Genomic DNA, 21,787 nt, shown 5'->3' with positions numbered 1-21,787 from the left:
GAAAGAGCTGGTAGTGGAAAGTCACTGAGAAAGTAATCACGGATAAGCAGTGACTATTCTAAGTCACACTGAATAAAAGAAAATGTATCTTACCTGGGTGATTTAAGTAATCTTTTTCAGGCCTGTTTCTAGACTCTTGATAGAGAACTGCTAGGCACTGTTGTGTTTAGCACTGTGCAGATGTGAGGATGGCTTATGAAATCTTGATGTCTTCCAGTTTCATGTTGAAGACTGAGGTAGAGTAGGCAAAAGTCCCATCTCTGACAGAGTAGGGATGCTTAGAAGAGATGAGTAAACATGATTATAGGGACTGAAATGTAAATAATTTCTTCACTCCAAGTCCATCAAAGAAAATTTCTCTATAGTTGATGAAGAATGGTGGACCATATTATTCTGTCTTCTGCTACCAATCATAAACATACTCCAGAGCAAGGTAGTAAGAGTCAAGTATCAGATGCTGTGATCAGTGTTTTGTACACATTTAACCCTTAAAATAATCCTGCAAGATAGTCACTCAAATCCCATTTAAAATGAAGGCTCAAGGTAATCTGTACAAAGTGAGTTGCAACAATTCCAGGTTTCTGATTCCAAAGGAAAAGGGAATTAACTTTTAGAATGTATTATGTGCTAAGCTCCTTTATTTTAGTATTAAAATATCTCCATTTAATTTGTGTGTGTGTGTGAGAGAGAGAGAGAGAGAGAGAGAGAGAGAGAGACCGCATGAGCAGGGAGAGGGGAAGAAGGAGAGAAGCAGACTCCCCACTGAGCGCAAAGCCTGATGCGGGTTCAACCCCATAACCCCAAGATCATGACCCTGACCCGAACCAAGACTTGGGATACTTGACTGAGCCCCCAGATATCTCCATTTTAGAGAGAAGTAAACAGAAAGAGGGATGGCATGGCTTGTCCAAGGTTAGTTACATAACCAGTAAGTGGTGGAGCTGGTATTTAAGCCCTCTGATTTCAGAGCCTACATTCTTCACATTATAGTACTCCACTGCCAAAGCCGATGGGAGCTATACTGTGCAATTCTGGAGGAAGATAAATGGAATCTTTGACATTGGACTAAAACACCAGAAAATCTAAACTTAGGTCAGAAAAGTGACATTTGTTGTTTTTCCCTGATATCTTTCATATTCAAGCACCTCAATAAAATCTCCTAAGTTTACGGGTATTTACTTTCTTTTAATCAGTAATGCAAAGCTTGAGGGACTGAATAACCCACTAAATTCAGCTTACACCATGGGAAGAAAAGGAACTGGATGGCAGAAAAACCACTGTCCTAGGAACCAGGAATCAAAGGTTCTAATCCTGGCTCTGTTCCTGATTTGCAGTGTAACTTTGGTTAAGGCATGGGGATCTCTGGACTTGTTTTACCACATGTAAATTAAGAGTATTCAAGACAGAATTTTGGAAAGTAAACTGTTTACTCTAATACTCTAGAAAACAAATTTTTTCTCATGAGTAAAGCCCCCAAATTGCCATCTTGGAATTTAAATACTATGTAGTGGGTTACCAGGTGTTTGTGAGAGTCTGTTCTGCAAGCTTGCTTCCATCATTTTTGAAGAGCCCTGGGAAGATGTGGAATAGAAAAGCAACCAGAAACGTGTAGTCACATTTAAGAGGCATTTTAGTTTTTGCCAACTTAAAAAATATTAAGAATATTAAAATATGAATATCTCATAAAAGAGTTGAAATATTATTATTCTCTCTGTATCAGACTAATGGATTTTCCTAATAAACACTGTTCCATTTTTGGTTCTTTTTTTTCCCCCCCGCCTTCCCATTTTTGGTTCCAAAGAAGTTTTTTGTTACTGTGATGGTGCTAGGCTGATTTGTTTCCCAGAAACATGTTTTTCAGCTATGACAGGAAGTGACTTGTTCTGTGGGTCTGTCCTTACTGTGTGACTCGGGGCAAGGACTTTCATCTAAGTCTGTCTCTGTAAAGGGGCACTAACATAATTTAAGTCATAGTGCCTTACATAGTAGGGGCTGAGAAAAACAAGGCAGCATAATATACTAGAAAGAACATGGGGCAGAAAGACTTGGACACAAATACCAAGCACTGCCGCTTACTAGCTAAGTCATCTTGGGCAAATGATTTCATTTAAGCCTTACAGCGGGGCTAATAATTCTTAAATTCTTATTTTTTAAAATTAAATGATAATATACTAAAGTGGCTGTTACACAGAAGTACTAAGCAATTAGTACTTTTATTAATAATTCTATACAATCTAGAAAGCTGCACAAAAGTTAGTATTTTCTTACAAAAACATCACTTAACAAGGACATCCAAAAGCAATGTAATACACATTGTAACAGATAAATGGCATCATTTTTATAATCTCTTGCTATTTTAGAACATGTGACCAGTAAATACTTCAAAATGGCTTATACTGGGGTCTTGCTGTAGAGTGATTTCTGGGACTCTTGAGATTATTTTACAATAATTTTCTTCTAGTTGTTTTAGGTTTGGTAACAACCTACTACAATTATTGTTATAGCCACAGTATATATTTCAATGTGTTAACATGAACTCAATTCCAAAACCTACAGAAGAAAATTTGATTAGGTTCCCTAATGGCCCATGAATCCAGTTTATAAATTACATGATGCTCCAAGTTGTTTCAAGAAAATATTTGCTTGTAAACAATATTTTCTTTCAGAATTCAAGACACATTTAACATATGGATTTTACAACAAAGTTTATTAGCTGTTCTCCTCTTTCTCATAAATGGAATGGATAATGTTGATAATCCTTTACAAACCAGTACTCATTTAAGAAACTGTAATGAGGAGGCTGTGAAAAACACGTATTTAATAAACAACTCCAAAAAAGCAAAGGGAAGCCAAACAATATTATTAAAAGACCAGAGAAGTTGATTTCTGAAATCATATCTACCTTTCACTAAAATTTCTTAAAATTGCTCACCATGAAGATCTGTGCGACTCTAGTGCACAGCAGCTACGAGAGGTGAAAAGTGTGCAGTCTGAGGGGAAAACACACACGAGGCTTTTGCTTATTTGCCTATTAGTGAAAGGAGAACTGGAAGGAGAGGCAGAAGACCAAATCCAAACCCAATGACAAGAACAACAGTAACAAAAAACCCCAAAACAGAACCAGGAACCATTTGAAAACTTTTGTAGAAAAGAGGAGAACATGCCTATACTTCTGTATGTAATCTAATTTCCCTAAAGGTTTCTTTCCACAACCACCATACCCCCTTTTTCAGTTCACATGATTAAGGAAGATAAAGTCTAATCAATTAATATTTAATTTAAAAACCAAACAAAAAGTTAAGAGTAGGTGGCAAAAGAAAAAATATATTTTAAATATATATATATGTTTGTGTGTGTGTGCAACTATGTAAAGAAAATAATTCCCATAGTTACAGTTTAGTTAAAGAAAGTTTTATATATATTTATATATATATATATTTTATTATAACAAAATAGGCAGTTACTGTGGGTAAAATATTCATTAAAATCTGATCCCTAAGAATACATTTAAAGTTTTAGACTATGAACTGGACTCCTTTTCCATTGCCATAATGATTACTACATCACCACTGTAATGTCTGTTCTGTCTGTATTTATGTCTATGAAGTTTCCTCAACCTTATGTGTAAAAGGTGAGCTCCCCTAGCACCTAAACATGGCCTCAATTCAGAGAATGTGATGATCATTATGTATGAACTTTTTTAAGACACTATAAACAGTGCTGCACAAGATTAAAAACATTTTTAACACTGCTATTCCTAGCAAATGTGTTGAGAAAAAAACCCTCAAACAATAAAAGACATGAAGAACTCTTATGAAAAATGAATATCCCTTGTGAAATTATGAAAGTTAATGCAGACATTAATTTTGAAATTAAAAAACGTATTTTCCTTATTTGTCTATAATTAAATATTTGCTTTGATAACACAAGTCAATTGAGAAAAGGACTTGAGAGTTAATATATTGGCCAAACCATGCTATTAAAGTTAAGCGTGCACTGTTGCTCAAAGTTTACTAAATCACTGATTAACACTTTTCTTTCATTTATACTGAAATTTGAAAAGAATGTATATAAAGCTTTTCTGAAAATCTCTTAAAGTTACTTTCCCTTAAACATTAAGGAATTTTGCCACAATTTCCCAGTCTCCCCAAATCCTTAATAGCTGGTCAGGCCATTCCATCTTCAGTTCTGAAAAATGGCCACAAACCAACAGTGACATAAAATAATACAGATGCTACAACTTTAAGGAGACCCTAGATGTCAAAACTAAGCACAACTTGTAGACCATGATGAGTGGGATATGACTCAACGTGGAAGGTGTATTGTAGACAGACTCCAAAAGGAAAGGGCAAAGAAGTGTCAGAGAAAATGGACTGTGGAAAAGAGAAACAGAGAAACATCAGTCCTCATAACTTTTCTTTTGCTGGAACCCAGATGTAAGGACCAGACTGTTCTTCTATGATCTGCTTCACTTGGTTATAAATGTCTTCCAGCGTATCTCCCTGTATAATAGCTGTAATAACAGAAACAAAATTAGAAACCTCCATTAATTATCTATCTTTACCATAACAATTACTGGTGAAATAGAAGCTAAATCTTAGAACTAGTTACTCATCCAGCAAGAGACCATTTATGTATTGTTTGCTTAGTAACAGCCACTCATTTCATTAATTTTCCTACTTGAAAAATATAAGAATTTTTATTTTAAATACTCATCAAAAAGTGAGATTTGGTGATTTTTACTTAGTTTTGTATATTTGGTAGATACACACTGAAGTACTTAAGAGGCAAAAGGGCATCTGCTGGCAACTTACTCTTAAATGTTTCAGAAAAAAATGAAATGTGGTAAAATGTTAACATTTAGAAAATATGGGTGAAAAGTGTATGAGAATTGCTGGTACTACTCTTTTTTTTTTTAAGATTTTATTTATTTGACAGAGAGAGACACAGCGAGAGAGGGAACACAAGCAGGGAGAGTGGGAGAGGGAGAAGCAGGCTTCCCACGGAGCAGGGAGCCCGACGTGGGGTCGATCCCAGGACCCTGGGATCATGACCTGAGCCGAAGGCAGATGCTTAACGACTGAGCCACCCAGGCACCCCGCTGGTACTACTCTTGTGAATGTTCTGTTAAGTCTGAAATTATTAAAAAAAAAAAAAAAAAAGCAAGCAAGCACATGGGTTACAACACCATGGCATTTGATGTACTTAGGGTGAACACCTGAAGAATAATTTAAAGGACAAAATGAATGAGAAATTATTTGGGAATTGCTACCCACTCATTTTTTTTAAACAAATAATATATTAAAATGGATCAAAATTTATAAAGCATAAGATCAGAAAAGTCATTTTCACAGAAGAAATCAAGTCTGAATCTTTTTTTCTCCAGTCTAGTATGTCCTAATGAACCACTTAAGAAACACTATCTTTTAAGATTCCTCATCACCACTGCCTAGGTTAGATGAATTATTCTGAAAACCACAATTATTAATTACATAGTATTAATACATAGTATTAATCAGAGTAATTAATTACTGGTAGATGTGGGCATAGTTCAAAGTTCAATGGGTCAGTTCATATGGCTCCAAATCAAAATTCTGTCAGGGCACTGACACACATGATGCCAACCTGTGAAATGTTCAGTAAATTCTTGTTCCAGTTTCATGGCTCTCTCAAATGTCTTTCTGGCTTGTTCTTCTGTTAGACGCTTATTCATTTCCCTATGCAAATAAATTTAGAAATTAGCAATTAGTACATTATAATACTTTTTGAAAAAAAGATGACAAAGGAGAAGAGACACATAAAACATAAAATCATGGAAAGTTGAGTTCTGTTGAGAATATGAATGTCACTAAAAATGAGATTGTCACTAAGTATATTAAGCTTTATGCTCCGATTGACAGAGGGTTTCAATACATTTTTGCATTCGCTCAAGGCAGCCAAAAAAACTAAGCATTAATTTGGTATTTTTCACTTTGATGAAAATTTCATATTAAGATATAGCTTAGAGATCTATCTACCAATTTATGGATAACAAAGATAACACATAAACATACCAAACAGCACCATGAGAAGGTAATCAACAAAATATAGTCTGGGGAGAACTCTATAGAAGAAATGACGTGGTTTCTTTAACAACAACAAAAGAAGAGCTATGGAGGGAGAATCTATAGATTAAAAGAATTAACAACCAATTGTCACAAACAGATCTTATTTGGAACTTGATTCAAGCAAATAAATTGAAAAAAAAAAAGCAAAAGGAAAACTGATGAGACAATCAGGAAAATATGAACTATCTGATGATATAAAAATCATTTTAAGTGTGACATCAGAGAGATGTTTTCTAGTAACGTAATTCTTATCTTTCAAATATATACTGCAATATATGGATGAAATCATGTAACGTCTGGGGCTTGTTTCAAAATAATCTGGTGTGGATGGGTAGGGGGATGGATGAAACAAGACTGGTCATAGCTGAGAATTATTGCTGCAGCTGGATGATGGGTATATGAGAGTTTGTTCCCAACTTAAAGGGAAAGCTTCCAATATTTCTTCATTAAATATGACATTTGCTTTGATATTTTATAAGTGACCTTTACTGGATTAAGGAAATTCCCTCCTATTCAGTTTGCAGAATGTTTTTTGTCATGAATGGATGTTTATTTTATCAAATGCTTTTTCTGCATTTATTAAAATGATCATATGCTTTTACTCCTAAAATCTCTTAATGTGGCACACTTACATGGATTTTAAAAGATTCATTAAAAATTGTGAAAAAATATACATAACATATAAGTTACCATTTTAACCATTTTTAAGTGTACAGTTCGTTGGCATTAGTATCTTCACATTGTTGTGCAACCATTATCACCACCCAACCCTACGACTGTTTTCGTTTGGTAAAACCAAAACTCTATTCCTATTAAAAATAACTCCCCTTTGTCATCTCTCCTCAGCCCCCGCTACCCACCATTATTATACTTTGTCTCTATGATTTTGACCACTCTGAGTACCTCATAAAAGTGGAATCATACAGTATTTGTCTCTTTGTGACTGGCTTATTCCCCTGAGCATAATGCCTGCAAGGATCATTCATGAACATACTGCAGAATTTCCTTCCTTTGTATAATTGTGCCATATTTTGCTTATCCATGCGTTCACTGATAGACACTTAGGTTTCTTCCACATTTTAGTTATTGGAAATAATGCCACCATAAACATGAATGTACAAGTATCTCTTCAAAAAAGCAGCATATACCTAGAAGTGGAATTGCTGGATCATATAGTAACTCTATGTATCTTTTCATGTGCTTATTGGCTGTATCTTCTTTGGAGGAATGTCTATTCAAATCCTTTCCCCATTCTTGAATTGAGTTGTCTTCTTGTTGTTTTAGGAGTTCTCTAAATATTCTGGATATTAATCCCTTATTAGATATGATTTGCAAATATTTTTCCCATTCTGTGGATTGCCCTTTTACTCTGTAGACAGAGTCTTTCGATATACAAAACCTTATTTTATTATTTTTTAAAGATTTTAAGTAATCTCTACACCCAACGTGGGGCTTGAACTTACAACCCCGAGATCAAAAGTCACAGGCTTCACCGACTGAGTCACCCAGGGGCCCCGGATATACAAAAGTTTAAAATATGGGGCGCCAGGCTGGCTCAGTCAGTTAAGCATCTGCCTTCGGCTCAAGTCATGATCCCAGAGGCCTGGGATCGAGTCCTGTGTTGGGCTCCCTGTTCAGCCGGGAGTCTGCTTCTCCTTCTTCCTCTGCTCTGCTTGTGCTCTCTCTCAAAAAAAATCTTTAAAAAAAAAAAAAAAGTCATGGAATCTAATCTTTGTTGTTGTTACCTCTGCCTTTGGTGTCATATCCAATAAACCAATGCCAAATCCAATGTTGTAAAGCTTTTGTCCTATGTTTTCTTCTAAGAGTTTTATTGTCTTACATTTAGGTCCTTGATTCATTTTGAGTTAATTTCTGTATATGGTGTTAAGAGTCCAACTTAATTATTTTACACGTAGATACCCAGTTTTCCCAGCACCATTTGTTGAAAAGACTGTCCTTTCCCCCACCGAATGGTTTTGTATCCTTACTAAAAATAAAAAATCATGTATGTAACAGTTTACTTGTGACCTCTCTATTCTACTCCATTGGTCTTTTAAATTTTTTTCATCATGCTAAGTGTACTGTTTAATCCCCATCCCTTATTTCTTCCATCCCACTACCAACCTCCCCTCTGATAATCATCAGTTTGTTCTCTGTAGTTAAGTCTGTTTCTTGGTTTGTCTCTTTTTCCTTTGTTTCTTAAATTCCACATGAGTGAGATCATATGCTCTTTGTCTTTCTGACTGACTTATTTTGCTCAGCATATCTCCAGCTCTATCCATGTTATTGCAAATGACAAGATTTTCTTTTTTATTGCTGAATCGTATATACATTCCATTGTATATACATACTACCACCTCTTTATCCATTCATCTATCAGTGGACACTTGGGCTGGTTTGGCTACCATAAATAATGCTGCAATAAATATAGGGGTGCATGTATCCCTTTGAGTTAGTGTTTTTTTTAAAGATTTTATTTATTTGTCAGAGAGACAGAGGGAGCACAAGCGGGGGGCGGGGGAGCTGCAGGAAGAGGGAGAACCAGGCTCCCCACTGAGCAAGGAGCCCAATGCAGAACTCAATCCCAATCTGGACCTGAGCCAAAGGCAGACGCTTAACCGACTGAGCCACCCAGGTGTCCCTGAGTTAGTGTTTTTGTATTTTTGGATAAATACCCAGTAGTGGTGATTCCTGAATCACAGGGTTGTTCTATTTTTAATTTTTTTTTTTAAAGATTTTATTTATTTATTTGAGAGAGAATGAGATAGAGAGAGAGAGCATGAGAGGGGGGAGGGTCAGAGGGAGAAGCAGACTCCCTGCTGAGCAAGGAGCCCGATGCGGGACTCGATCCTGGGACTCCAGGATCATGACCTGAGCCGAAGGCAGTCGCTTAACCAACTGAGCCACTCAGGCGCCCTACTTTTAATTTTTTTGAGGAACCTCCAAACTGTCTTCCACGATGGCTGTACCAGTTTGCATTCCCACCAATAGTGCATGAGGGTTCCTTTTTCTCCATATCCTTGGCAACACTTGTTTTTTGTTTTTGATTTTAGCCATTCTGACAGGTGTGAGGTGATATCTCATTATAGTTTTGTATTCCACTGGTCTTATATATCTGTCTTATGCCAATACTACAGTTTTGGTTACTGTAGCTTTGTAGTGAATTATGAAATTAGGAACCCTGAGACTTCCAGTTTTTTTTTCTTTTAAAATATTGTTTTGGCTATTTGGGGGTCCCTTGAGATTCCATATGAATTTTAGTATGGGTTTTTCTATTTCTGCAAAAAATATTATTGGGATTTTGACAAACATTGCATTGAATTTGTAGATCACTTTGGGTAGTACAGACATTTTAACAACCTTAAGTCTCCTAAATCCATGAACATGAAAAGTGTTTCCATTTATTTTATCTCCTTTATTTTCTTTCAGCCATGCTTTGTAGTTTTCACTGTACAAATCTTTCTTTCATCTCCCTGATTAAATTAATTCTTAAGTATTTTATTCTTTTTGATGCTATTGTAAATGGAATTCCTTTTCAGATTGTTCACTGTCCGTGTATGGAAATGCAATTTTTCTGTTGACTCTATATGCTGCTACTTTGCTGAATTTATTTATTACTTCTAAGAGTTTTTACGTGCAGTCCTTAGGGTTTGCTATAGATAAGATCATATCGTCTGCAAACAAATTTTATTTCTTCCCTTCCAATTTGGATACCTTTTACTTTTCTTGCCTAATTCCTCTGGCTAGTATTTCCAATACCTGTGTTGAATAGAAGTGGTAAAAGCAGGGATCCTTGCCTTGTTCCTGATCTTAGAGGAACAGCTTTCAGTCTTTCACCTTTGAGTATGATGTTTGCTGTGTGTTTTTCATACATGGCTTTATCATATTGGAGTAGCTTCCTTCTATTCCTTTTTTATTAAGTGTTTTTAAATCATGAAAGGGTGCTGTTAAATGCCTTTTTAAAAAAGGTAATCTCTATGGCCAATGTGAGGCTCAAACTCACGACCCTGAGATCAAGAGTCACATGCTCTACTGGACTGAGCCATTCAGGTGCCCCTGTCAAAAGCTTTTTCTGCACTGAGATGATTTGTGTTTTTTCCTTCATTTTGTTGATACAGTACATTATGTTGATTAATTTTTATATGTCAAACCATCCTTGTATTCCAGGAATAAAACCACCTGGTCATGGTGTGTAATCCTCTTAATATGTTGGTGAGTTCTGTTTGCTAGAATTTTGTTGAGGATTTTTGCTATGGGCTGAAGGTGGGGAGATGGGTAGCTGCTATCAGGCTAAAAGCTGAAATTAACCAAAATTAACCATTCAAACCTTCCCCTGGAAGCTGCAAGCCTTAAGCAGACTCCTGAGTTCCAAAGTAGTTACTTCTGACAGATTCTGTTAAGTCCAATTGTCTAGGTGGGGACATGGATTCCTGGTGCTTCTTACTCCTTCTTTTCTCTAGCTCTACCACTGATTAATTTTTACATGTTTAACCTTGCATTCTTTTTTCTTTTAAAGATTTTATTTATTTATTTGACAGAGAGAGAGACAGTGAGAAAAGGAACACAAGCAGGGGAGAAGCAGGCTTCCCATGGAGCAGGGAGCCTGACACGGGGCTCTATCCCAGGACCCCGGGATCATGACCTGAGCCGAAGGCAGATGCTTAACAACTGAGCCACCCAGGCGCCCCCAACCTTGCATTCTTGAATAAACCCAACTTGGTTGTTTATCTTATTTAAAAAAATTAATTGTTGACCTCAATTTATTTGTATTTTGATAAGGATTTTTGCATCTATATTTGTGTTAGGACTGGCTTACCATTTTCATTTCCTATGAGGTCTCAGTCAGGTTTTGGTATTAAATTAATGTCCATAAACTTAGTTGAAGAATTTGTGTAAGATTTGTATTATTTAGCTTTTGTTTATATTTATATTTATTTATATTATATATTATGTATATTATTTATTTATATTTATATCATATTTTGTTTATATTTATTATTTAGCTTTTGTTTATACAATTTAGCTTTTCTGAAAAAGAATTTTTTTAAGTATAACTTTCAAACATAGAAGAGGAATATCGTAAATATACAGCTGGATGAATTTTAACCAACTTAAACTTACCTGTGTACCATCTAGAACCTAGATCAAGATCTAGAACATCACACCAGTAACCCCAGAATCTGGGTGTGCTCATTCCAGTCACCTACCTACCTTTAAAGAGTAACCTCCATTTGACTTCTGTAAGCAATGATTACACTGGAATCATAGAATATGTATAAAGGGATCCTAGACTATATATACTTTTAGGTCTGGATTTCTTTTTTACTCAAATTATGTTTGTGAGATTCTTCTATACTTTTGTGTGTAGTTGGAGATGGCTCATTCTCATTATTGTAGAATATTTCATTGTGTAAGTATGTCGTAATTTATTTATTCACTGATGGACATTTGGATAGTGTTTTTTGGTTATTTTGAACAGTACTTCTGTCAGCAATATAGTACATGTCTTTGGTGAACATACACATAAACATTTCTGTTGAGTACATATCTAGAAATGAGACTTCTGGATCTTTAGTTATGTGTTGGTTCAGTTTTAGGAGATACTTATATAAACAGTTTACCAGTGTTGGTGTACCAATTTATACTCCCATCAGTGTTATGAATTTCAGTTGTTCCATGTCCTTGCTAACAACTGATATTTTCTTTTTCATTTTAGCTATTTTTGGACATTAGGGTTTTTTGTGTTTGTTTTTGTTTTTTAAGTAGGCTCCACGTCCAAAGTGGGGCTTGAAGTCACGACCCTGAGATCAAGTGTCACATGCTCTACTGAGCCAGCCAGAAGCCCCGACATTATAGTTTTAACTTGTGTTTCCATGTTTAATTGAGTACCCTCTCATATGTTTATTCACTATTTGGATATCTCCTTTCATGAACGGTCTAAGTCCTTTGCTCATTTTTCTATTGGGTTGCCTGTGTTAACCTTTTTAAGGTCTATCTGATGTGCGGTGATATCCCATTTTCATTCCTGATATTATTTATGCCTTCTGTATTTTCTTTTCTTGATCTAATTGTATACAGTATTTTTAAAGAAAACATTTTTTATTTTGTTGATCCTAACATGTTTGTTTTCTCTTTCGTTGTATTTCTACTTTCTGAGTTTCACTGACTGGTCTTTTTCTAATTTCTCAAGACCTTAGACTGCTAAAATTTATTTGACTTCCTATATTCTTTCCTAATATTTAGGGCTGTGGATTTTCCATCACCAAGGCTACTATACTCCAAATTCATTTACTTACAATTTTGTTACCATTTAGTTCAAAACATTTATTAACTTATGCTGTGATTTCTTCTTTGACCCATCCAGAAGTAAAATGCTTAATTTCCAAATACATGGGAATTTTCTAGTGATCTTTTATTGATTTCTACTTTAATTTCACCATGATCAGAGAATATTTGTTTTATTAATCACTGAAATTTATGGCTTAGCATATAATTAGTTTTGATAATTGTTCTATGTGCATTTGAAATTAACATGTAAATTCTGCAGATGTTGAATGCAGTGTTTTTTACATATGTTAGTTACGTAAGGTTTTTACTTGGTGTTCCATATCCATACTGATTTTTTGTTTTCTTATTCTAGTATTTCCTGATCTGTTAAGCTCTCCCACTGTGATTCTGGAATTATTTTTTTCCTGTATAATTATCAATTTATGCTTTACATATTTTGAGACTGTATTATAAGTACAAATGTATAAATATACCATCCTGATGGAATGAACCTTTCTTTCATTTTTATGAAATGTCCATTTTTATGGCTAGTAATAATTTTTTGCCTTTAGATATACTTTGATAGCAATATAAACAAACTTATTTTTGGTTAATGTTTGTACAGTGTATCTTTTTTCTAGACTCTCACTTTCAGCTTTTCCATAGCCTAATATTTAAGGTGTGTCTTATGAAAGCAACATATAGTTGATGGGTATCATAACACACTATTCCAAAATATGGCACTTTGGCATACTGAATATTTTAAGCTGAAGGAATTTGCAAAATGGCAGGTATATGAATGACCTTTCCTGAGGCAGGTCAAAGATCCTCATGTGAGAGGTGACATTCCTATATCTGGAGGAAGCAAACATCCTTATCTCCAAAGATGGAGGGACACTGAGAAGAATTTGAACTAACAGGCCTTGCTAAGTTTCCCTAGTTTGCTACTCTTAGCTTATATTCTTTGGTACTATCATATTTTCCTGTGACTATCCACTGGTCACCAAACCTAGTATAAAAATGTTCAAGTTTAACTGTTTTTTGGGGTCTTCATTTCCTTATGAATGCTCCCACGTCACACAAAACTTGAATTAAATAAATTTGTATGTTAATCTGTATTTTGTTACAGAGGTCCAAGGGAAAACCTAGTAGAGAGAAAAGAATTCTTCCCTCTCCTACAAAAGCAACATCTAGTTTATTTTTTCTTCAACTATTCTGACAACCCTTGTCTTTTAATTAGACCATTTAGTCTAGTATTTAGTTAATGAAATATTTGGGTTCGTTTAAACCATCTTACTATCTGTATCCTTTTGGTCCCATCTGTTCTATGTTTCTATTTGCTCTTCTTTTAGTTTTTTTTTTTTTTTTAAAGATTTTATTTATTTATTTGAGAGAGAGAATGAGATAGAGAGCACGAGAGGGGATAGGGTCAGAGGGAGAAGCAGACTCCCTGCCGAGCAGGGAGCCCGATGCGGGACTCGATCCTGGGACTCCAGGATCATGACCTGAGCCGAAGGCAGTCGCTTAACCAACTGAGCCACCCAGGCGCCCCAGCTCTTCTTTTAGTTTTTATTTAAATTTGATTTTTGCTCTCTATTAGTAAGTAGTTATATATTATTTTATTCTTTTAGTGGTTACCCAGAGCTACACTGCTCCCATTCAGTAATTAGTAGCCACATGTGACTACTTAGACTTAAAATTCTAATACATATTACCTTATACACTTTAGTATATTAATGTTGATGATGATGATTGCTAGTATCACAGAATGCTTATTTAATCCTCACAATAACCCTATGAAGTGAGTATACGATTACTATCTCCATTTTACAGATAAGGGAACTGAGATGCAGGGAAGGTAAGTAAACTATCCAATCTAATAAGTGACAGAGACTGGATTTGTACTTAGAGGCGTGTGCCTTAGGCATTTATACTTACATGATATTTTCCATGGATTTGGGTTTAATAAAAATGGAGATTGGGTAAAGTTGTGCAATCTGTAATCTCTTTATGGCATTTCCAGACACATCGAGGATACAGTGTTTGCCCTAAAATAGAGGAAATAAAGAAGAAAAACAAGTGAACCAAGTATTTTCAATTATATCAAAGGTACATTTCCTACAGATACAATATCTGGATTACGATATGTTTGGATCCTCTTCACTTTAAGCAAACTTGTCATTTCTGTTAGCAAATTTCAGAGGGGAAATGAAGACAATGAATAATGACTATGAATAATTAATTTCCATTTTCAAATATTGCATTTAAAAAGGAATGAAAATACAGTTCCCTTACTCCTAGCTTTCACAGACCAGTCTCAAAATGGCAACCAATATGGGGCTCCTAACTTTTATTTTGCCAAGAAAAACAACCGCCCTAAGGTACCATCTTACCATAATTATCATTTCATAAAAGAATATACAATCAACAAGAAGGTAAAAAAAGACTAAAATGAAGGAGAATTTTTAAAACTGAATAAATTTAAAATTTATAAAACCGCATTACCACTAATCTATTTCTCATTTTATTGGGGACTAGCAAAAACTATCACAAACTGGCAATTGGGAATCCCACTTCTAGATTTAAGACATTTTTCTGATGTGCTTATATTCACTTACAAAGGCCATTTGGATTTTTATCTTTATGAAAAGTGTTTCCATGTTAAATAGGGTAATAATCATAACTTATCAAACAGATTTTATTATAACATATTTTAAATCAGGTACTGCCCTCATAATGTATTTTTATTTTTATTATTATTATTATTTTTTAAAGATTTTATTTATTTATTTGAAACAGAGAGAATGAGAGACAGAGAGCATGAGAGGGAGGAGGGTCAGAGGGAGAAGCAGACTCCCCGCCGAGCAGGGAGCCCGATGCGGGACTCGATCCCGGGACTCCAGGATCATGACCTGAGCCGAAGGCAGTCGCTTAACCAACTGAGCCACCCAGGCGCCCTCATAATGTATTTTTAAAGAAAGATTTATTTTAGAGAGAGAGAGCACGTGTGAGCAGGGGGAGGGGCAGAGGGAGAGAGAGAATCCTCAAGCTGACTCCCCACTCAGTGCGGAGCCCGATGCAGGGATTGATCCCCAGACCCTGAGATCATGACCTGAGCCAAAATCAAGAGTTGACGGCTGAACCAGCTGAGCCACCGAGGTGCCCCTGATAATGCATTTTGTAATCCAAGGGCTTAAGTATATTTTAATGAACAATTTCAATTTAGTAGGAGTATTTATTTATTTATAGATTTTATTTATTATTTTACAGAGAGAGTGAGAGCAAGGCGGGAGGGGAAGAGGGAGAGAGAATCTCAAGCAGACTCCCTGCTGAGCACGGAGGCCAAAGCAGGGCTTGATCTCACAACCCTGAGATCATGACCTGAGCTGAAATGAAGAGTTGGACACCCAACTGACTGAACCACCCAGGTGCCCCACGAGCACTACATCTTAATTTTATATACTGCTAACCTTACTCTAGTTTTTTAAAGTATTTTTCATTTTATAATGGTATTTATTTTATTTTTTTTAAAGATTTTATTTATTTTGACAGAAAGAGTACAGGCAGGGGGAGCGGCAGGCAGAGGGAGAGGGAGAAGCAGGCTCCCTGCTCATCAGGGAGCCCTATGTGGGGCTCGATCCCAGCACCCTGGGATCATGACCTGAGCCGAAGGCAGACGCTTAACCGTCTTAGCCACCCAGGCGCCCCTATAATGGTCTTTAGTTTTATAATGAATTTATAATTTATTTTACAAAATAATTTTGTGATAGATTTTGTATGGTTTCCCAGGTATATACACTATTATCTGAAATAGAGATAGTTGAATACCTTGAGTAGAATGTTGAATAGCAATAGAGATAATGGACATCCTTGCCTTGTTCCTCAATAATGGAACTGCTTCATGTTTCTCCTATTAAGGATTCCATTCATCCATCTCAATCTCTCTTTTTCCTTTTTAAAAATATAACACCAATCTCTGTATTTTTGAATTTTTCTCCTCCCAGGAAGGGTACTGAATTCTACCAAAAGCTTTTTAGGCATCTATGGATATATGATTTTTTTCTTTAGATTGTGGAAGATTACATTAATTAATTTCCTAACTTTGAGCTGACCTTAAATTCCTTTAATCCCATTTGGTCATAGTGTATTGTTTTTGCAATATGGTATTGGATTCTGTTTACTAAAAATATTTAACATTTTGCATTAATATTTGTAAATGATATTGGTCTATGATTTTTCCTGTCTCCGGCAGGCTTAGATATCAATATTATACTTGCTTCATAAAAAGAATGCTCTTGAACGGTATATGGGGGCTTTAGAACAATCTAACCTTTGAGATTTGGTAGAATTTCCCTGTGAAGCCATCTGAGTCTGGTGCTCTTTGTGGGGTAGTTCCTTGATAACTTGCTCTATTTCTTCTAAAGAAATCTTCCATTTCTAATAGGTCAATTTCGGTAAACCACATTTTTCTAAAAAATTATCCATCACAACCAAGTTTTAAAAAATTTATTTATAGAAAGATATAGTCTTTTATGATTTCATAATATTTCAATGGTATGTCCCCTTGTCATTTCTATTATTTGTGATTTTTCCTTTTTTAAAAAAATCAGGTCAGTTCATGGTTTGTCTATTGTGTTAATTTTTTCTAGACCTTCTATTTTTCTATGTTCTACCTCAAATTCTTTAAAAAACCATTTTATTAACTATATTTATTGTAAAAAGTATATGTGAGTTGGCAAAACATTTAAGTAGTTCATCAAGGATAAAGTTAAAGTTGTAAGTTCTCTTTCCCCTCAAAGCACCAAGAGGATTGTCAGTTTTTATTTTAAACAGCTTGATTAAGGTATAACTGACATACAATCAACTGCATGTATTTAAAGTATACAATTTAAAAAAAAATTTTAAAAGATTTTATTTATCTGTTTGAGAGAGAGAGCACGAATGGGGTGGTGGGTAGAGGGAGAAGCAGACTCCCTGAGCAGGGAGCCCCAGATCATGACCTGAGCTGAAGGCAGACTTTTTTTTTTTTTAATTTTTTAAATTTTTTAAAAAGATTTTTATTTATTTATTTGAGAGAGAGAATGAGAGAGAGCGAGCACATGAGAGGGGGGAGGGTCAGAGGGAGAAGCAGACTCCCTGCCGAGCATGGACCCCGATGTGGGACTCGATCCAGGGACTCCAAGATCATGACCTGAGCTGAAGGCAGTCGCTTAACCAACTGAGCCACCCAGGCGCCCTGAAGGCAGACTCTTAACCAAGCCACCCAGGTGCCCCTAAAGTACACAATTTAAGTTTTGACATGTGTATATACCCTGAAATCATCATCAAAATCAAAATAATAAACATATTAGTCATCCTCAAAAGTTTCCTCATGCCTCTTTGAAACTTCTCCCTCTAGTCCTTTCCCACGCAACCACTGGTCTCCCGTTATTATAGGTATCTTTGTATGGACCTATGCTTTCTTTTTTCTTGGGTAAATATCCAGAAATGGATCATACGCTAGGCAACTGTTTTTCTTAAATCTCATTCATTCATTCAGGGAGCGCCTGCACACATGGGGCATGGCAGGTAGGTAGGGGAGGGGCGGAGGGAGAAGGAGACAGAATCTTAAGCAGGCTCCATGCCCAGTGTAAGTCCGATGCCAGGCTCAGTCTTATAACTCTGAGATCATGACCCGAGCTGAAATCAAGATTTGGATGAGTAACTGACTGAGCCACCCAGGCACCCCCAAACTGTTTTTCAAAGTGGTTGTATCATTTTATATTCTCACTTAGTAGAGTTGGGACCAAAAGGATACAGATAGTAAGACGGTTCTTTTATGGATTGTGCTTTTGGTATACTATCTTAGAAATCTTTGCCAAACCCAAAGTTATGAAGATTTTTCTATGTTTTCTTCTACAAAGTTTTTAGTTTTAGGCTTTACATTTCTGATCTATTTTTAAATATTTTTAAAAGATTTTATTTATTTATTCATGAGAGAGAGTGAGAGAGAGGCAGAGGGAGAAGCAGTCTCCCCAAGGAGCAGGGAGCCCGACACGGGACTCGATCCCAGGACCCTGGGATCATGACCTGAGCTGAAGGCAGACGCTTAACCATCTGAGCTACCCAGGCGCCCTATTTTTAGTTAACTTTTGTATATGATGTGAGGCATGGCTAGTCAATCATTCTAGCACCATCTGTTGAAAAAACTTTTTCTTTTTAAAAGATTTTATTTATTTGACAGAGTGCGTGAGAGAGCACAAGCACGGGGAGCAGCAGAGAGAGAGGGAGAAAGTCTTTCCTGCTAAGCAGGGAGCCTGATGCAGGGCTCGATCCCAGGATCCTGAGATCATGACCCGAGCCAAAAGCAGATGCTTAACCAGCTGAGCCACCCAGGCACCGCAAGACTATCCCTTTCTCCACTGAGCTGCCTTTGCACTTTTGTCCACAGTTGTCCATATATACTGTGGGTCCATTTAAGGATTCTCTAGTATGTCCTGATGATCTACCTGTCTGTCTTCATGCCAGTACCATAGTTATCTTGATTATTGTTTTTTTTTTTTTAAAGATTTTATTTATTTATTTGAGACAGAGAGAATGAGAGAAAGAGAGAGAGCACATGAGAGGGGGGAGGGTCAGAGGGAGAAGCAGGCTCCCTGCCGAGCAGAGAGCCCGATGCGGGACTCGATCCAGGGACTCCAGGATCATGACCTGAGCCGAAGGCAGTCGCTTAACCAACTGAGCCACCCAGGCGCCCTTGATTATTGTATTTTTATAAGTCTCAAAATCAAGTACTATAAGTCCTTCATATCTTCGATTTTTTTCAAAGTTGTTTTGGCTAGTCTAAATTTTTGCATTTCCTATGAACTTTAGAATTAGCATGCCATTTTCTATTGGGGTTGTACTAAGTCTAAAAGTTCAACTGACGTCTAAATAATATTAAGGCTTAGAGACCATGAACATGATATATTTCTCCATTTATTTAGGTCTTTAATTTTCTCAGCAATGCTCTGTGGTTCTTAGTGTACTGATCTGTAAATCTTTTGTTAGATTTCTCTCTTAAGTATTTAATATTTTCTGATGCCACTGTAAATAATGTTGTTTTTCAAAATTTCAACTTATGACTGGTCTAAGTACATAGGAATACAACGGACTTTTGTATAATGAATTATACTGTATCCTTCATTCTTGCTAAACTTATTAATTCTAGTAGTTTTTTGGGTAGATTCTATCAGATTTTTAACATAGACAATCATATCATCTGCAAATGAACACAATTTTACTTCTTCCTTTCCAATCTGGGCAACTGTTCTTACTTCCTTTGAACTTACTGCACTGGCTAGGACCTCTACTATAATGCTGAAAACAAAGTGGTAAAAATGGATATTCTTGACATGTTTCTGATGGGTGTTGGATTTTGCTGAATGCTTTTCCTGAACTACAGAGATGATTTTATGATTTTTCTTTTAATATTTATAAATTCTGTCATCTCTCTAATTCCTGATATTGGTAATTTGTTGCCTTTTCTCCTTTTATTTCTGATCAGTCCAGTTAAAGGTTTATCAATGACTTTGATCTTCTCAAATAACTAGTTTTTGGTTTCACTTATTTTACGTATTGCTTTCCTATTTTCTGATTTTTATAATTTCCTTTCTTCTGCTTATCACATAATTTGTTTTTATTTACATTATGTCCTCCCTTTCTCTTTTTCTAGCCTTTTACACCTGGCATTTACTCTTAATCATTTTTGCCTGGAAGTTTTTAAGGCTATGAATTTTCCTTTGATCACTGTTTTAAATGTATCCCATGGATTCTGATATGTACTGTTTTCATTATTAAGAAAATCTGTAATTTTATTTTGTATTTTCTCTTTCACATAAGAGTTAACAGTTTTAAAATTTCTAGTTTGCTGGGCCTGTTTTTGATTTTCTAATCATTTATAGCTTTACTGTTTTGTGATCAGAGTATTATTTGTAATATTTCTACTTTGTGGGACTTTCTGATATTTTCTTCTCTACATGGTTTGTAAGAAATAGCTTGCTGCTGGGCACCTGGGTGGTTCAGTCAGTTAAGTGCCTGCCTTCGGCTCAGGTCATGATCCCAGAGTCCTGGGATGCAGGGTCACATCGGGCTCCCTGCTCAGTGGGAGCCTGCTTCTCCCCCTGCAGCTCCCCCAGCTTGTTCTGTCAAATAAAAAAAATCTTAGGGGCGCCTGGGTGGCTCAGTCGTTAAGTGTCTGCCTTTGGCTCAGGTCATGATCCCAGGGTCCTGGGATCGAGCCCTCATTGGGCTTCCTGCTCTGCGGGAAGCCTGCTTCTCCCTCTCCCACTCCCCCTGCTTGTGTTCCTTCTCTCGCTGTGTCTCTCTCTGTCAAAAAAAAAAAAATCTTAAAAAAAAAAAAGAAATAACTTGCTGTGACTTGGTGTTTACTTTTCCACTTATCAGTAATTTGAAGTTTGCACATTATCTTTCAGGTAGGATGAGGATGCAGTTTTACTTTTTTAAAAAATTTAAAAGAAATACAACGTTATAAATAAAGCTAAAGGTACAATTTCTTTCCTTCTCCTCCCAAAGGAAAACCACTGTATAGTGTCTATGTATACTTCTGAAGTAGATGTGTATCATTCCCATGAACGTTTTTATATTTACTAAATATGTATCCATAAACTATACAGGCTGTTTTGTTATTTTAGTTTATATAAATAGTATCATATTGTATATCTTCTTTTTTGAGATTTATTAATGTAGATACACCTCTCTAGTGAATATTATAGTTTATTCACTCTAGCTGCCATATCCCACTGCATGAGTAAGTAATAATTATGACTCTCCCCTTTGTTGATTCCAATTTTTCACTATTATAAAGAGCTACCATGAACACCTTTATACATGATCCTCTTGAGTAAATTTCTACTTAGATACCAAGAAGTAAATTTTTGAGAGGCACCTGGGTGGTACAGTCAGTTAAGCATCCGACTCTTGGTTTTGGCTCAGGTCGGTTGTGAGATCCAGCCCCAAGTCAGGCGCCACACTCAGTGTGGGGTCTGCTTGAAATTCTTTCTCCCTCTCCCTCTCCTGTTCATGCTCTCGCTCTTTCCCTAAAATAAATAAATAAATCTTAAAAAAAAAAAAAGTAAATTTTTGAGTCATAGGGTATGAGCCAAACTCTTCTCAAAAGAAGTTCTATTAATTTATATCCCCACTATCTAAGATTTCCTATTTTCCCAAACTCTTGGCATCACTGGACACCTCCATTTTTTCAATTTTTAAAACTGATCAGAGCTAACCAAACCTCTCATATAAAAAAAGTAGTATTGGGCACCTCGGTGGCTCAGATGGTTAAGCGTCTGCCTTCGGCTCAGGTCATGATCCCAGGGTCCTGGGATCGAGTCCCGCATCAGGCTCCCTGCTCAGCAGGGAGCCTGCTTCTCCCT

The 21,787-nt window shown here is 36.1% G+C and overlaps 1 protein-coding gene across 11 annotated transcripts in view; it reads right to left on the bottom strand.

Annotated features, from left to right (window-relative positions):
• Positions 1 to 2,688: 2,688 nt before the first annotated feature.
• Positions 2,689 to 21,787, bottom strand: part of DLG1 (discs large MAGUK scaffold protein 1) — a 241,778-nt gene continuing 222,679 nt past the window's right edge. For all 11 annotated transcript variants that reach the window (XM_081831903.1, XM_081831904.1, XM_081831902.1 and 8 more), the window contains 3 exons: positions 14,313 to 14,422; positions 5,626 to 5,717; positions 2,689 to 4,513 (listed from right to left, as the gene is read on the bottom strand). In XM_081831903.1, the coding sequence (XP_081688029.1) occupies positions 4,407 to 4,513; positions 5,626 to 5,717; positions 14,313 to 14,422 (309 nt within the window). In that variant the 3' untranslated portion in view covers positions 2,689 to 4,406. The remainder of the gene's footprint in view (positions 4,514 to 5,625; positions 5,718 to 14,312; positions 14,423 to 21,787) is intronic.

The sequence above is a fragment of the Leptonychotes weddellii genome, chromosome 1 (genome assembly GCF_054177405.1).
Source record: "Leptonychotes weddellii isolate Sample4059 chromosome 1, ASM5417740v2, whole genome shotgun sequence".
Lineage (NCBI taxonomy): Eukaryota > Metazoa > Chordata > Mammalia > Carnivora > Phocidae > Leptonychotes > Leptonychotes weddellii.
Note: the sequence above shows the minus strand (reverse complement) of the source record. Positions and strands in the feature narration are given on the sequence as shown.